This window comes from Papio anubis, chromosome 3 (genome assembly GCF_008728515.1).
Source record: "Papio anubis isolate 15944 chromosome 3, Panubis1.0, whole genome shotgun sequence".
Lineage (NCBI taxonomy): Eukaryota > Metazoa > Chordata > Mammalia > Primates > Cercopithecidae > Papio > Papio anubis.
The window spans coordinates 181,746,803-181,764,388 of record NC_044978.1 but is presented as its reverse complement, the minus strand read 5'-3'; the positions used below and the strand labels follow the sequence as shown (position 1 = coordinate 181,764,388).

Below are 17,586 nucleotides of genomic sequence, written 5' to 3'. Positions count from 1 at the left end.
CAGGTCAGAGCTGTCCTTCTGGAGGGCAAGGGCATCTGGACCCGCTTCCCCTCAATGCTTTGGACGGTTCCACCACAACTGATTCACACGGCCTCCCCAAATGAAGGTACACGAGCGGGCATTCTGTGACTTGGTACTTCCCTTTAGGCCCTGTCCTGGCATTTGATCCATGAGCAGATTCCGCTGAGTCTGGATCTCCAGGCAGGGCTGGACTGCTGCTGCCTGGCCCTGCAGCTGCCTGGCCTCTGGAGCGTGGTCTCCTCCGCAGAGTTTGTGACCCACGCCTGCTCCCTCATCCACTGTGTGCACTTCATCCTGGAGGCCGGTGAGTCCCCATCCGTGAACAATGGGTTCCTATCCTAGTTCTTGTCTAGTTCACCATGTTTATATTTTGTGCTGCCTGTTTGCCAGGTACTAAGCTAGGAATTGGGGATGGAGAGGTAGATAAAATACGCATTAGGAAGGGCTGGGCTCCATCTCTTACTCTCCAATATATTGGAGTCTACACTGGAATTTAACTTGAATTTGCTTTTTTAGTCATTTTATTTAGATTTTGGAATTTCAGCTTTCATCAAAATTACTTCTAAATTTTATGTCTCTGTGATCTTTGGTCTTAGCTGACTGTTTTATGCATTTAGTCTTATATGATCGAAAGGTTAGTAAGATTATGTTCAGAAGATTGTTTGTTTTCTGTTCAAATGCTTGTTTCTATACTGCACTGTAATATTAACGTACTGTAAAATAAAAGTGGCTTATTCTTTTCAAGGAACAGTATCCTCAACAAGGGTTATTAGCCACAGTTTTTTAAAAGTTGGACATCATGGTTTACATGTTAGAGGATGTTTTGAAGCTTTGTATTTTCAAATTAAACATTATAGAGTGATGTTTTGATGTTTCATAATTGTTTTCATCTGTGCATTTGTAGCCAGCTTGAAAACAAAGATCCAGGGATTAATAATTAAAAGCCAGACTTCTTGGGGGTTATAGAGATGATTTTGGTAGTAATGAATTTTGAGCCGTCTGATAATAACCTCGGGGTGAGAGATGGCCAACAGGAGAGAGTCGAGGGACTTACAAATCTGAATGAAATCTGAAGTACAAATCTTCAGACATATGCCACTAACCAAGAGATTGGTACCTCAGTCTAATATTGTCTGTTTGTCTAAAATTGGTTCTAAGAAATCTAGGCTCATCTGTCTATCCCTTTGAACTTTTGTGAGGCTGCACAAATGTAAAATTTTGAATGAAAAGCACTGATGGAAGTCTGTGGAAATTCTTCTGTTTGTTCTGTTGTAATTTTAGTTGCAGTGCAGCCTGGAGAGCAGCTTCTTAGTCCAGAAAGAAGGACAAATACCCCAAAAGCCATCAGAGAGGAGGAGGAGGAAGTAGATCCTAACACACAGAGTAAGTCTCAGGACCTATTCTTTCTTACATGTGGTTCCTCCAAGACTTAAAAGTCATTCACAGAGACGTGCGCCGTGGTGAGTGTGCACTCCTGGAAGCGCACCGTAGCTCGGCTGTGTCCTGCTGCTCCTCCCTTGCTGTGGGAGGCTTTAGTCCATTGCTTTGCCACACTCTTTTGTTTCACCTTATCCCTGTGCATGCGGCTGTCTCTGACCCTACAGACCAGCTGGGATGCCTCTGGGGGAGCCCTTCCCTCCCTCCAGCACTTCCACATGCAGTTACTCTGAGCTCCTTGAGGGCAGGGAACAGGTTTGTCTTCTTTGTGTTCTCAGAAATTAATGCTTGGCCCCTGGTCAGCAAGCAACAACCTTTTGTTGAGTGATAATGAATAAATACATGTTTCCCACATGAGTATTCAGTAACCTCAGTGTCAGGTTCAGCCATCTGTTTTGGTGGATATTTAAAAGAAAATTCCGCTTTTCCTACAGAAAAAATAAATAAATAAATCTAAATCCCAGTGATTTAAGCCAGTTATAGACTTAGACATATACTACGGCTTTTCATGCCCTTTCCTCCCAATTCTAGAGTAGTATTTTACTAGGAAAATGGTGGCAATGCCTGTTGAGAGGAAAAGTTTTTGGCCAAGTGTCTTTCGTTCTTGCCAGGGGCCCTAGGCTGCTGGGGCTACTTCAGTTTCTTTAGCCCAGTGTCTGGCAGGGAATGCTCCCTGTAGCCTGTCCCACAGAGGCGGGGGTGCCTCACCTGGGGCCTGTCCACGCATTTTACACAGCACCCTTACCTGGAGCATCAGGCATCTTGTCCGCTTTCCGTGGCTCAGGAAACACACCTTTTCAATCATGAGTGCGCCAGTGCTTTTGTGCTTTTTCTCCCAGCTTTTGTGCAATCCTAGTTATGGACAGAGTTTTCCTGCCTTTAGTCTTCTGCATAGTACTTTTTTCTTCTGGTTCCCGGTTCGAGGTTTTGTAATTAAAGAATGACCCAGAAGTAGTGGCATTTTCTTTTCTTTTTCTTTTTTTTTTTTTTGAGACGGAGTCTGGCTCTGTTGTCCAGGCTGGAGTGCAGTGGCCAGATCTCAGCTCACTGCAAGCTCCGCCTCCCGGGTTTACGTCATTCTCCTGCCTCAGCCTCCCGAGTAGCTGGGACTACAGGCGCCCGCCACCTCGCCTGGCTAGTTTTGTGTATTTTTTAGTAGAGACGGGGTTTCACCATGTTAGCCAGGATGGTCTCGATCTCCTGACCTCGTGATTCGCCCGTCTCGGCCTCCCAAAGTGCTGGGATTACAGGCTTGAGCCACCGCGCCCGGCCAGCAGTGGCATTTTCATACACAGCCAAGGTCTTCTCTGAATTTTTATCTCGAACCTCTGTGGGTCCTTCAGGCTTCAGTTTGTGATTTCATGATTTCTTGTTGCTACCTAAGGAATATGAAAACACCCACCTCCCTACTCTGCGTCTTCCAGCCAAGTGGCACCTCAGGCTGTTGGTCCTGTGCTTCTGTGGCGAGGATAAGAATAGTGCCAACCATGTGGATTGAGATAGATCAGTTAGTCCATCCGTGTCAAGCACCTGGAATGGATGACAGTCTTGTTGTGAATACTCAACAGATGCTACCATGACTTTAGTTAGATTTCCATTGCTTTGAAACAGTTGAGACACCTCAGGGCTTTGAGCCAGAGCAGTGGGCCCTGATGCAGGTTCTGTTTGGTTGAAGATGATTGTGCTGCCGGGCGCAGTGGCTCAAGCCTGTAATCCCAGCACTTTGGGAGGCCGAGACGGGCGGATCACGAGGTCAGGAGATCGAGACCATCCTGGCTGACACGGTGAAACCCCGTCTCTACTAAAAAATACAAAAAAAAACTAGCCGGGCGAGGTGGCGGGCGCCTGTAGTCCCAGCTACTCGGGAGGCTGAGGCAGGAGAATGGCATGAACCCGGGAGGCGGAGCTTGCAGTGAGCCAAGATCACGCCACTGCACTCCAGCCTGGGCGGCAGAGCGAGACTCTGTCTCAAAAAAAAAAAAAAAAAAAAGGATGATTGTGCTTATTCCCTGTGGCCCTTGTAGACCGGAGTGGGAAGCTTGCTTGATTTTAATCACCTCGATAGGATCTTACTTCTTAAAGGTCATCCAGTAAATAATGAGCCAACTCATTAGCCTGGGGCTTAATTGCTTAAGTCCAATGAGAAGTCATTCTCTATCCTAGGAAGTTGCCCAAACTGTAGAATCTCGTGGCCTGTGGGTAGTAGCCACTTACTACACATTCACTGACTCAACAAATCATATTTTAGTAGATACAATATTCTAGACTCAAGACACCATGATGTGGACCTTCCCAGAGTTGTGACGTGTTCCTCAGCGTCTGCCTTGGGAGTTTCCATTTCCATCAGAACCATGCCCCAGGGCCCTCAAACACTCTGATCTAGGAGAGCCAGTGAAGCAAGGATGACAGCGTGGCCCTTTGATACCAGCTGAGGGACAGACACAGGTCCTGGGAGACCAGAGAAAGACAAGGGGCAGAGGAAGTGTCCTAGAGGGTGGGCCAGAGGGCTGGGAATCAAGGCCAGAGCTCAGGTTCAGGACCATTCCAGCAATCCCAGCAGAAAATGGGGAGGATTGTATGGTATAGGCAGATATGAAGGAGGTAGACTCTGCAAGCTTTCAGTGGCCAACTCATTCTAGGTGATTCCACAATTGCAGCTTGAGCAGCTGCTTGTCGGTCATGCTTCTTACACTGGGCAAGTAGAATGTGTTTTTTAAAAAGTCCTCTCTTAACCATTGCTTGTTTAGATCCGAAGTATATCACCGCAGCCTGTGAGATGGTGGCAGAAATGGTGGAGTCTCTACAGTCGGTGTTGGCTTTGGGTCATAAAAGGAATAGTGGCGTGCCGGCGTTTCTCACGTCAGTGCTCAGGAACATCGTCGTCAGCCTGGCCCGCCTGCCCCTTGTCAACAGCTACACCCGTGTGCCCCCACTGGTGAGTCTGGTCGTTCCGTGTAGAAGACCAAGTACGGTGAAACGCATGGGTAAGCCCTGGGCTGGGCACACCGGAGAGGGCAGGACAGAGTCCCCGCGGCCCAGAGGCTGCCAGCTGTGGTTCTGGTGCCAGCTGTGGTTCTCGTGCCAGGCTGCTTTCCTCAGGCACCGTGTGTGGAGGTCGCTAGTAGAAATACTGGGTTTTCTAAAATGAACTGAGGCCCCACATCCCTAAGAGATTAGTGTTAGACTTGATTCTAAAGCAACTAGACCACTTTGCTTACTGGTAGACCAGAAACCACACTCCCTCGAGTGAGTGAGATTTTCCTTTGGAAATAATTCATGTTTTTCTACACAATTTTGCTGTTGTCTTCAGAATCGGTTTAAAGTAGGTGTTATTGCTGGGCGCAGTAACTCATGCCTGTAATCCCAGCACTTTGGGAAGCCAAGGCGGGCAGATCACTTGAGCTCAGGAGTTTGAGACCAGCCTGGCCAACATGGTGAAACCCCATCTCTACTAAAAATACAAAAATTAGCCAGGTGTGGTGGTGTGCACCTGTAATCCCAGCTACTCAGGAGACTGAGACAGGAGAATGGCTTGAACCCAGGAGGCGGAGGTTGTAGTGAGCCGAGATCACGCTACTGCACTCCAGCCTGGGCAACAGAGCAATACTCTGTCTCAAAAAAAAAAAAAAAAAAGTAGGTGTTATTGATCAGGATGCTTGTTTCAGATAACGAAAAGCTTAGCTTGAGGAGAGTGAGGGTTGATGGAAGGGGACTGGCTTCTGCTCAGTGAAATGGCATCATCCCCCACCAGCCTGCTGAAGTAAGATGATGGGACCTGTTCCTTAGGGACTGCAGCATCCTCAGGCAAGAAAGAAAGGCCGACCCGGCAGGGTGTGAGCCAGCAGGTATAGGTCAGTGACAATGGAGCTGGGTCCCAGGGAAGAGGCTTGTGGCTGCTTGAGAAGGGTGCGTGCCTGTCTGTGTGTGCGTGCACGTGTGTGTATGTATGCTGGAGAGTCTGGGGAGGCTTGCTCCAAGGACACAGTATTTGATCCTGAGAGATGAGGAGGGTTCTGCCGCAGGGGATGAAGGTATTCAGATGGAGAGCTCATTCCGAAGAAGTGGCCAGGGCCTGGTGGTGCTGGAAGCAGTTGCAGAACAGGGAGTTGTAAGCTTTCCTGGGAAGAGCAGCAGGAGTGCTGGAGAAGCAGGCCACCCTTGCTGCATGGGGGTTGCTCTTGGCCCCACTCTTGGTGCACAGCGAGTCACTGTGAGTTCGTTAGCATCTGGTTCTGAAACAGTAACTGCTCCTTTGGAGGGGCTCGGGGAGACCATGTTGGAGGGCACAGTCTAAAGGTCATGCTATCTGGAACACACTTGAGGATATGCCAGGACGGACTGCATGCTGTAGATAAAATTCCTCTAGCAAGCCCTTAACCGGCATTGAGGAGTTCCCTGAGTGCGGTCATCTGGAAGGCAGCTGTGAAAGGCACTGCAGTCTCCCCCTGGGCAGGTACCAGAGAGGAGCATAGGGGAGCATAACTGATTTAAAGAGAGGGCTTTCCTGTGGTGAGGTGAGAGATGAGCTGGTCATTATCATAGAACCCCTCTGCCTGTGTGCAGATGGGCTATGGGAATCCTGGGGTTCCGTTGGGTCCTCTGTCACCTCACTGAAGGCATGTCAGCTGAGCTGGCCAGACCTTCAGCTGATCCTGCCACTTGAACAGCATCAAGCCTGCCTCTGGATTCTTCTGTGCACAGTGCTTGTCTAATCACCTCATGCACAGAGAACTGTACTTCAGAGTTTACAGAAATAAGCTGTATGGTTCATTTTCGTGCCTGCTTGCCAACAAACATATCTGAGCTGAACTTCATTGAATGCCTGCCTTTATTCTAACACACCATCTGCTGTTTGTGGGCGAGGGGTGCTGTCTCTAACTCCTGCCTGCCTCTCCCAGCACTCCCTGAGTGGGGTGTGCCAGCAGCCTCAGGGTGAGGACAGGAAGTGGGAGGGCAGAGCAGATTTGGAAGGGCCACTTGATGGGGAAGGAAGTCCCAGGAAGCAGTTGGAGCTGTTTTCTGGGGGAGCAGGTGCCAGCTTGGGGACAGTGTTGTAGTGAGGAGGAAGCCCGGTGGAGAGAAGTGGGGCTTCCTGCTTCCTCACAGTGTGTCTGTCCTGACTCAGCTCGGGTGATGTCACTTCCTTTTCATCTTCTCAGGTGTGGAAGCTTGGATGGTCACCCAAACCGGGAGGGGATTTTGGCACAGCATTCCCTGAGATCCCCGTGGAGTTCCTCCAGGAAAAGGAAGTCTTTAAGGAGTTCATCTACCGCATCAACACGCTAGGTACTCTTGGGGCCTCTCCTCCAGGTCACCATCGTCGGGCATGTACCGGGAGGAAATCCAGAGCCCCAGTACTGGGATCTTCTCATTTGACTCCAGAAAAGATTTAAGCATGATAATAATACAAACCTGTGTGAATACATTTTGCAGTGTCAGCAAAACTCCTTTTACTGAGAAAATAGATGCCAGTTCCTGTGTTTTGTGGCTTGAATCCCAGCTTTTTATATTCTGGGCTTGTTTGAAGTCAGGAAAGATTCATGTGTAACGGACAACGTGAGGCCAAATTCTGCCTTCGATTTTGCATTTAGGCTCAACAGTGGCAGCGCTTGTCTCGGAGCGTGTTCTCGTGTTCACCAGTCTGATCCTGTTGTGTCTCACTGGTGCGTTTTCTCACATGGGAACAAGCAGACGGGAGCAGATGGAGTCAAGTCTCTTAGCACTCGCCTTCCTCAGAGCCTAGAGGCAGCATGGGGAGAAAGCGGACTTGGGGCTCAGACGGTCCTGGTCTACTTCCAGCCCTCTGTAGCTGAGCAGCGCGGAACAAGTCCTTCTAACTTCTAGAGACCCTCAGTTTTGTCAAATGTAAAATGAGAGTCACGTCTATTTCATAGAATTGTTGCAGATTTAGAAATTACATTTCTTTTTTTTTTTGAGACGGAGTCTCGGCTCTGTCACCCAGGCTGGAGTGCAGTGGCGCGATCTCGGCTCACTCCAAACTCCGCCTCCTGGGTTCATGCCATTCTCCTGCCTCAGCCTCCCGAGTAGCTGGGACTACAGGCGCCCGCCGCCACACCTGGCTAATTTTTTGTATTTTTAGTAGAGACGGGGTTTCATTGTATTAACCAGGATGGTCTCGATCTCCTGACCTCGTGATCCGCCCACCTCGGTCTCCCAAAGTGCTGGGATTACAGGAGTGAGCCACCGTGCCTGGCCTAGAAATTACATTTCTAAACAAGTGTTACCCCTTATTTCTAAATAAGTGTCGAAATGAATAAGTCACCACTTTTGCCCCTATTTGATGGCAAGAGGTGTGATCTTGTGGTGGGATTGTAATCAGTCAGTCCTCAGTGACTGTGCCCTGCTGTGGTGTTTCCTGGAAAGTTCTTGTCTTGTCCTAGAAAGTCTGGCAGGGGCACCCTGTCTCCACTGTCCAGTCTTCTCCCCAGGCCCTTCAGGCTTCTGCAAATTTGAGGCTTGTTTTCATCCCAGAAGGTTCTGGCAGCAGACACCTTGCGTCTACTGTCCCCTTTAGTGAATTAGATAATTCAATGTCCAAAGGGAACCCTGAGCAGGAACCTCAAGCCAGCTGCCTCACGGAGCTCCTTCTCTTCCTCACTATGAAGATTGGTGTCAGTGGCCTCCTGGTCTCCCCCTTGCCTAACACGAGCTCCTTTGCTTACTTGGGTGCCCTTGCCCTCGAACTCCCCGGCAGACGTGCGTGACCCAAGACTCTGCTGCAATCCTTGTTTTTGTTCATGCTCATCATCTTCTTGGTTCATTGTTTTCCCTGTAATGTCAATTGTTTTATTTGTCTGTATCTGTGTCTGAATCAGTCCTGCACGCTCTCCTTCTCTCTGTCTTTTGTTCTTTCTTTACCCAGTTTATCACAGGGACCCCGATGTCCATTTCTCTAGTTCTCCTGTCCTAAGCACCCCATCCTGTCTTTCTGGCCTTATCACAAGTGGCGTGTCTGCCTCAGACATCATGATGGGGGCATGAAGCACAGCTGTCAGAAACAGCTGTTCGTTAGGTACACTCGAATGCAGCTCATCAATAGGAATGGAGGGTCTATCAGATGTGTTTTCACTGAATCCCTGTTCCTACCTCAATACAGTCTTTTTTAGCTATTCTTCTAGACAGGTCAGAGGAACCATTGCTTTGACTTTTAAATTTTTAGCAACTTTATTGAGGTAGAATTCACATACCACAGATTTCACCCACTCTAATCGGACAGCTTGGCGGCCTTCAGCTTTATCCACAGAGTTGTGCAGCTAGCTGCACAGTTTCAGGGCTGGACTCCAGGGAAGATTTTAGCCCATCTCGTGAGTGGGGCAGAAGTGGCCCTGGCCTTGCGCGAGGTCACCTGCATGGGCGTCCCTGCCCTGTCCCTGTGTCTGCACCACTGGGGGTTGAGCAGGCTGCCAGGGCCGACCTGGGCCTGTGCCACCTGCCTCTCACGTGCCTCCGACAGTGCAGCCGGTGTCTGTACTTTGGTTTCCTTGGTGATGACATGGAGGGGATAGTGTTCCCCATGTCATAGACCTGTGTGAGGTTTAAGGGACTTACTGCCCTTGGCGTGGGGCCTGCTCCAGGGGCCGTGCTGTGTCGGCATAGCTGTCAGCTTTCCGTTACAGGCTTGAGAAGGCTTGACACTGTCTCATGTAACATTTATATTTCTAGGCTGGACCAGTCGTACTCAGTTTGAAGAAACTTGGGCCACTCTCCTTGGTGTCCTGGTGACGCAGCCCCTCGTGATGGAGCAGGAGGAGAGCCCACCAGAAGTAAGGCCACACCCCATGCTGGTTGGCACAGGGACGGTTATGGCCACTTGCAGGCCTTTGGTGGTGAACAAAATAAGGCAGCAGACTGGTGTTTTCTTTTTTTTTTTTTTTTTTTTCTCCTACCTTATTTTTGAGAGAGTAGCCAGATGGTGTCTTGACTGATATTCCAGAGCAGGGACAAAGCCCACTGAGGTTTGGGGGCTGCAATTACCAATGGCTGGAATGCATTTGATTACGGTGCGTTCCATGTTAAGGATCAATAAGATTGTGCCCTTTCTGGAAAGTATCTTTTAGTTTTATTTATCGGTATTCAGAGGAGTTTAGGTTGAATTAAAATGAAAAGGTACTTTATAAAGGCCGTGAGTAGTACATGGTTTCATTTTTCTAATGTCTTGCAGAGATTTTATTAGGCTTCTCGAAGTGTTCACATACATTACGTTAATGTGATACTAAGAGTAACTGTGCTCTGGCACAGCGAAGCCAGCAGAATGGGAAGTTGTGGAATGCAGGCCCTTGATTCTGATAGAAGGTGTGGTATGAACTCGCAGAAATGACAGTTTGGAGGGTAGACATATGTCACAAGTGATTGTCTTTAAATTCATCCATAGAAGCTAACAGGTTGTCATAAGCAAAGCCTCTAAAATGTATGAGGGAATTCAAGGATAATTTATCAAAAAGTAATTCATGTTTGGAGTTTTGTGCCCAAAGGAGTCCTTGATTTGAAAAATGGGCGTTTGCCCATCAGATTGTTTCAAGGTCCGTATGTGCAGAGGCCGTGCCTTGTGCCCCGTGAGCTCAGCCTGACAGAAGTCCCTTGGTAGCACTTAGGGCTCCTCTTCCTCCCTTTGAGGCAGGACGGACTCTGGGTTCTGCATTCAGAGCTGGTTGTGGGTGTCTTGCTGTTCTTGTTGACCTGTGGGCTCTCCTTCCAGGAAGACACAGAGAGGACGCAGATCAACGTCCTGGCCGTGCAGGCCATCACCTCACTGGTGCTCAGTGCAATGACTGTGCCTGTGGCCGGCAACCCAGCTGTGAGCTGCTTGGAGCAGCAGCCCCGGAACAAGCCTCTGAAAGCTCTGGACACCAGGTTTGCCTGAATTCCCACGTGTCTCCAGGACATCATGGGTGCTGCGGACAGTGGGGTCCCCGCTGAAGCATCCAGCAGCTTCACCCAGGCTGTTTTCCTTTGTTGGTAGGATTGAAAACGCTGTCCATGTGGCCCGTGCAGGAGGTGCAGACCCAAAGGTGGCCTCTTGGCCATTGAGGAGCTAGAAACGCGACGGGAACTGACATGGGGTTATTGGGCATTTAGGGGTAAACATTAGCAGAGCAAGAATGAGCGGGCAAGTAGTAGAACACCAACCTAAGGGCTCATGGACAGGTGCTCACTTAGGAAGTGAGTTTCGTTTGGTATTACACCAGGTTCCTTTAGGCAGAGCGGAGGGAAAGTTCTGGCGTTTTTCACTTGTAAGATTTTGAAGGAAACAAAACACTCTTTACCTTTTTTCTGAAATGTAGGTTTGGGAGGAAGCTGAGCATTATCAGAGGGATTGTAGAGCAAGAGATTCAAGCAATGGTTTCAAAGAGAGAGAACATCGCCACCCATCATTTATACCAGGCGTGGGATCCTGTCCCTTCTCTGTCCCCGGCTACCACAGGTACCTGAGGGAGAGGGTGGGGGGTGGCTGTACTTGGGCTGGGATGAGAAAAGACTGGCGTGCTCACCACACCAGTTATGCAGGAAGACCTGAGTGTGGTTTGAGTTGGAGGCTGTGGTGCTAAATATGCTGCCCCATTCATAAGCAGGAGTCTTATTCAGGCCCAGGGAGGAAATGAAATCTGAAAATGAATTAGAAGCATTATCTCCTGCCAGTCAATTCTCATGGGCTGTAAGAACAGCAGGATTTAAAAGTTGAATGAGTTGCTTATGTTAAGAACTCAACCGAGTTCATCTACACAAGCTGAATCTCCAGCTTTTCCTAAGAAACCAGGTGTGGCAGTGGCTGCAGGGCGGGGCACAGCTGGGCCTGAGCACCCTGCTCCCTGCACCTCTCCCCTCCCTGGGCCCTGTCTGTCGGTGCCCACTTTCCCACCAAGCCTGCCAGTTGTGTGCCTGCCCTATCACAGGCATCAGAGTTTGTCACCTGGTTTAAAAGAAGGGAGTTGTGTAGGGATCTGGGGATGCACATTTTTCACTGAACAGTATTTTAGCATAGAGGTTTGTGATTCCCTGGTTATTTAGGAGTTTAAGCACCTTGAAGGCTTTAATTGCAGAAAGTTCTATGTGGACATGCAATGTGTTATACGCAGTGTCTATGACCCTCAAATGTTTATTAGGGCATTGAAATAAACTGAGCACTTGGAGGGCCATGGATCCAGCCTTCAAGGAGTTCATAGGTCAGGAGGACCCAGGAGCGATGACCTGTCGTAGATGGCAGAAAAGAGGGGCACAGAGGTGGGTTGGGGGCATACACAGGCAGCTCCTGGAGCTCCAAGGAGAGCAAGTGCTTCCAGGGAAGGGGGTGTGGAGGCTCCTTGGGAGGAGGCGAGTTGATGCTGGGGTCTGGCAGAGGGTTAGCTGGGGACATTTGGCTGGAGGCTGTTGTCTGGGAATTGGGGGGATGCCCAGCAGAAAGACATGCGGAGGTTGTTTGGCCTGGGGCGTGGGGGGTGTGAGAGGTCGAGTGGGGGCATTATCCTGCTCCCGCTCCTGCTGGCTGTATCTGGTCAGCCTGGGCACCGAGGTGGGTTCTGGAAAGCACTGTTCACAGATGCTTATCTGGGTCCCCCAGGGAGCTTGCCTGCCTGGACTGTCGGCTCGCCTGCCACTGCTGACTCCTAAGCTTTTGCAGCTCAGCCCACAGCCAGTTCCCACTCACAGAGATGGGAGCTGAGGGGGGCAGGTGAATGCTGCAGGCTTATTTGTCATAGAGAAAAAGCGACAGAGTCCCGCTTGTCCACTGGCCCTGCCAGCTTAACGGGTTATAAAGTGACAAAGCCCCAAGACCCACAGGGCTCTGCACAACCTGGACCCTCCTGCCAGTGGCGAGGGCAGGTGGCTCAGGCCTGTGTGCCTGTGTGGGCAGGAGTTGGGCTGGCACGCGGTGGGCCTGCGGCCCCGTGCCCCTCTGCAGATGAGGACTCAGGGTGCTGGTGTTCGCAGGTGCCCTCATCAGCCACGAGAAGCTGCTGCTGCAAATCAACCCCGAGCGGGAGCTGGGGAGCGTGAGCTACAAACTCGGCCAGGTCAGTCTCGCACCCCACCAGGCCCCTGCCCGTTTCTGTCCTCAGACTTCGGTGCTTAACACACCCAGGAGAAAAACTCAGTGCACTTTGTAAATGAAAGGAAGTTTTACCTTTTAAAAAAAAAATCTTTAATGTTCATTGTTTTTGTCCTTTTTATTCCTAGGTCCCACAAGCAGAGGAAATATTACTTTTGTTTTTATTTATGTTCTTTATTCTAGAAAGTAGTTAAGAGACCTCACATGTAGCGATAGAGATGTATATAAGAGACAGTGAGAGGGCCTGAGTTGGACTTAAGCAAGGACTGTGAGACACCAAAAGGGGTGAGGACAGAGTGGAGTTAGCTGAGATGCTCAGGAGGAAGTAGATGAAGGGCTCTGTTGTGGGGGGCTGCAGGCTTGGCCCTGAGTGTCCCTGTGGCCAGTTGTTGGGGGGTGCCCAGTGTGCAGGCAGACAGCTCGGCCACTTCCTGGCAGGTCACGTTGGTCTGTGCTTCTGTTTCCTCCTCAGGTAAGTGAAGGGATTTAAGGGTCCGGGCGTGGTGGCTCGCACCTGTAATCTATAACATTTTAGGAGGCTGAGGCCAGAGGCTCACCTGAGCTCAGGCGGTTGAGGCTGCAGTGAGCCATGCTTGCACCACTGCACTCCAGCCTGGGCAACAGACCAATACTCTGTCACTTAAAAAAAGTGTAAACAGAAACACAGGGCCATTTACATATGATGGCACATGGCAGGAGCCCCACAGGTGTATGCTCAGGGGAGGGCCCAGCTTTGCTGGCTGACTTGCACCTATCCCTCCACCCTGTGCTGTGTCTTTCGCTCACTGGGTTCCTGGTTTAGTGAAACCAGTTGTGCAGGACAGTTCCCTTGGTAGCTTTTGTGTCAGTGGAAATGGGTCAGGATATGGTGTGTAGAAGCACTTATGAGCTCTGAGAGTTTCCTCTTATGAGTTCCTGGCCTGCAGCCTTCACAGCAGAAACCCCATGATGTCACATGCCTGTTTCTGTTCCCTGCTCTGTGCCCTATACTGTCCTGTTCTGTGCCTGCTGGTTTCAGTGACAGGAGGCAGGGAGCTGCTGGACCAGCCTGTATTTTTCTAGACATAGTTGGAAAAAGAAGTCACGCTCTTCTGTCCTCTCACCTTTGACAGATGTTTCCACCTCAAGATAAGTGGACATGGCCAATAGGACGCACTGTACTTTTCCTGGATGTGTTTCTGAAGGGCAGGCTGAGAGTGAGAGGCCTGGAGCTCACTGGGTGCCTGTGGCCTTGTCCTGGCCCCGGGGACACTGGTCTGTGCCCGAGATATTCCCTATTCCCCCCGCCCCACTGCATTTGCCCACATCCTTCGATGTTTGCCTTGTGTCCAATGTCTGCAAACCGACTGTCATGGGATTATACTGGGGCTGAAGTATAGTGCCACCCCTGCCCTGTCGGGGACGTTCAGCCCCAGATGCCACTGGACTGAGCCACTGCTTGCTTTTAGGAAAGAGGGGTGGGGGTTATGGGTCTGGGCGTGGGGAGCACAGGGGCTGCTCCTTGGCCTGCGAGTTGTTCATACAGACTCCCTGCCCACTCCCTGCAGGGGTGCTGGGTCCCAGGGGGCAAATGGCCCTTGGTGCCAAGAACGTGAGTTGGGCCTAGGGCCAGTGATGATGGAGAACAGCTTTTTTTTTTTTTTTTTTGAGACGGAGTCTCGCTCTGTCGCCCAGGCTGGAGTGCTGTGGCCGGATCTCAGCTCACTGCAAGCTCCGCCTCCCGGGTTTACGCCATTCTCCTGCCTCAGCCTCCCGAGTAGCTGGGACTACAGGCGCCCGCCACCTCGCCCGGCTAGTTTTTTGTATTTTTTAGTAGAGACGGGGTTTCACCGTGTTAGCCAGGATGGTCTCGATCTCCTGACCTCGTGATCCGCCCGTCTCGGCCTCCCAAAGTGCCGGGATTACAGGCTTGAGCCACCGCGCCCGGCTGAGAACAGCTTTTTATGGGCACACAGCCCACAGCACTGTGCCAAGTGCTCAAGGCTCCCAGAGAAGCAGGCAGAAAGGAGGACAGTCGAGGTGTGCTGAGCACGTGGTGGCTGTGTGATCTGGAGCGCGGGTCACAGAGGCGCGGGGATGCTCTGGCCTGGGGTTTACCACAATGACTGCCAGTGACGGAGATTGGAAAAGAAATCTCACGTGTTGGTTCCGTGTTTTGGGGACTGCATTGAGATCTCACTTAGGAGTGAAAGCATCCCTTCGTAGAGCCTCTTTCTGTGTCACCCTCCTCAGCTGCTGGGGTTGACTGACTCCTGATTCAGGCCTTTAGCGTGTGCTGGAGCTTCCCAGCAGCAGTCCAGCCCCCACCCCACCCTCTCTGTGGACTCCATTGCCTGTAACCGGAACGGCCCTTGCAAAGGGGCAGACTGTTCGACGGTAGGCATGTGCTGAGTCCCAGGGGCCGCACCCGCCCACCAGGAGCCTGGCACTGTGGCTGCAGCGCTGAGCAGCACCCTGTTTCTGTGGCAGGTGTCCATACACTCCGTGTGGCTGGGGAACAGCATCACACCCCTAAGGGAGGAGGAATGGGATGAGGAGGAGGAGGAGGAGGCCGACGCCCCTGCACCTTCATCACCACCCACGTCTCCAGTCAACTCCAGGTTTTCCAATGGCCTTTTTCTTTTCTACAGAAATTTGAAATTTCTTATCAGTCATTTGATTTGTTTGAGGTGCTTCTTGAAATGAGCCTCTCATCTTCTGTACCCAGAAAACACCCATCTTGCATATTCTACAGGAAACACCGGGCTGGAGTTGACATCCATTCCTGTTCGCAGTTTTTACTCGAGTTGTACAGCCGCTGGATCCTGCCATCCAACTCAGCCAGGAGGACCCCGGCCATCCTGATCAGTGAGGTGGTTCGATCCGTAAGTGAGCCTTCCCATTCCCTCACCGCACATACAGCACTACACCACAATAATAATGTCACATCACACATACCCCACATGCACGGAACACACACACCACATGCACACGTACCCCACATGGCATGCACCACACACACACACCAGATGCACACGTACCCCAAATGCACGCACCACACACACTCCACATGCACACATACCCCACATGCACACACACACATGCCACATGCACACGTACCCCACATGCACACAACACACACACATGCCACATGCACACGTATACCCCACATGCACACAACACACACATGCCACATGCACACGTACCCCACATGCACACAACACACACATGCCACATGCACACGCATCCCACATGCACACAACACACATGCCACATGCACACGTACCCCACATGCACACAACACACACATGCCACATGCACACATACCCCACATGCACACAACACATGCCACATGTGCACACACACATACACCACATGCACCACACACAGTACACATGCCACACGCACACACACACCACACACACCCCACACAGCCCATACACCACTTTCATGCAACACACACCACACACAATGCCACACTTGCCACATGCACACACACCACATGTACATACCATACACATGCCACACGCACCACACACATGCCACACGCACCTCACACATGCCACACCACACACACCACACACAATGCCACACTCGCCACATGCACACACACCACATGTACATACCATACACGGACACACGTACCACACACATGCCACACACACCACACGCATCGGCATACATGCACCATGTGTACTATGCACACACACAGACGCACCACACGCGTACACCACACACAGACGCACACATGTGTCCCGCGCAGTAATGTCTCTTAGGTGTAAGAACACGACTTGCCAGTAGCGGCGTTCTGGACGCGTTGCCTGGATTCTAACAGCGCTGCTCTCCCCTTGCTTTCCTGGTGTTCCACATCTCCAGCTTCTGGTGGTCTCAGACTTGTTCACTGAGCGCAACCAGTTCGAGCTGATGTATGTGACGCTGACAGAACTGCGAAGGGTGCACCCTTCAGAAGACGAGATCCTCGCTCAGTACCTGGTGCCCGCCACCTGCAAGGCAGCTGCCGTCCTTGGGATGGTAAGTGACAGGTGGCACAGAGGTTCCTGTCCTGAAGCCATGTGGGCCCATCTGCCTTGGGACCTGGTGTTGGCCAGAGGTGCCAGGTGCGGCTGCCTCCTTCCAAGAGTTGACCCGACCCGGACTCCACAGCCCACGTGAGCTGCAGTGCTTCTCAGCTGGAGGGGGTTCAGCGACGGTCAGTGCCATCCACAGGCCACCGTGATGTGGGTCGTGGCGGCCAAGCCATGGTTTGGGGTCCCGTGTCCCTAGGCTTGTGACATCATTGTAGTAGCCCATCCCCACAGAACCATGGTGTGTGGTAGCACTGAAGCAGCGTAGATGGCGGAAACGCGACTGGCTTCCCCATGCTCTGCCCTGAGGCCTGACTTCCTCACTCCCCCTCAGTTATGTTCCAGGCCCCCCGAACTTCCTGACTGGACAGCTTCTCTCCTGGGGGCCATTTTGTCACAGTGACCCTGCGTTTCCAGTCCCAAGTCTGGGTGCTATAGTGTCTTCTTAGCATGGTGGTTGTCTTCGTCTATTTCGGCTGCTACCACAAGGTACCTTAGACTGGGTGATTTATAAACAGTGGAAATTCACTTCTCATAGTTCTGGGGGCTGGAAGTTCGTGGGCAAGGTGCCAACAGATTTGGTGTTTGGTGAGGGCTGCTCTCTGCTTCATAGATGGCATCTTCTCACTGGGTCCTCACGGTGAAAGGAGTGAACAAGCTCCCTCAGGCCTTTCAAAAGGGCCCCAGTCCACAAGGGCTCACCCCTCATGACTTCATCACCACCCAAGGCCCCACCTTCTAGTACTGTGGCACTGCAAATTAGTTGTCAGTGTAAGAGTTTCGGGGGGGATACATTCATTCAGACCATCCCAAGGGTCAAGTGTTCATCCTCTTGAGCTCCTCCTTATTCTGCTTCTGGTTTATCAGGATTCAGCCAGTGCAGCAGGGTACCTGTGTTCTGTGGGCACGTCACCACATGGTATTTGCCAAGCATCCATCAGCTGTACACATGAAATCGCTACCTGTGGCCCCGATTTCTGGCAAAGCCTATTCAAGGAT

General features: G+C 51.1%; 1 protein-coding gene across 1 annotated transcript in view; it reads left to right on the top strand.

Moving 5' to 3' along the window:
• The window catches only part of HTT (huntingtin), a 162,453-nt gene that overhangs the window by 135,079 nt on the left and 9,788 nt on the right, over positions 1-17,586 (top strand). Inside the window, exons 50-60 of the mRNA XM_021938205.2 lie at positions 148-325; positions 1,303-1,404; positions 4,206-4,393; positions 6,618-6,744; positions 9,142-9,242; positions 10,175-10,329; positions 10,761-10,900; positions 12,406-12,488; positions 14,993-15,123; positions 15,258-15,387; positions 16,379-16,534. Of these exons, the coding sequence (XP_021793897.2) occupies positions 148-325; positions 1,303-1,404; positions 4,206-4,393; positions 6,618-6,744; positions 9,142-9,242; positions 10,175-10,329; positions 10,761-10,900; positions 12,406-12,488; positions 14,993-15,123; positions 15,258-15,387; positions 16,379-16,534 (1,491 nt within the window). The remainder of the gene's footprint in view (positions 1-147; positions 326-1,302; positions 1,405-4,205; positions 4,394-6,617; positions 6,745-9,141; positions 9,243-10,174; positions 10,330-10,760; positions 10,901-12,405; positions 12,489-14,992; positions 15,124-15,257; positions 15,388-16,378; positions 16,535-17,586) is intronic.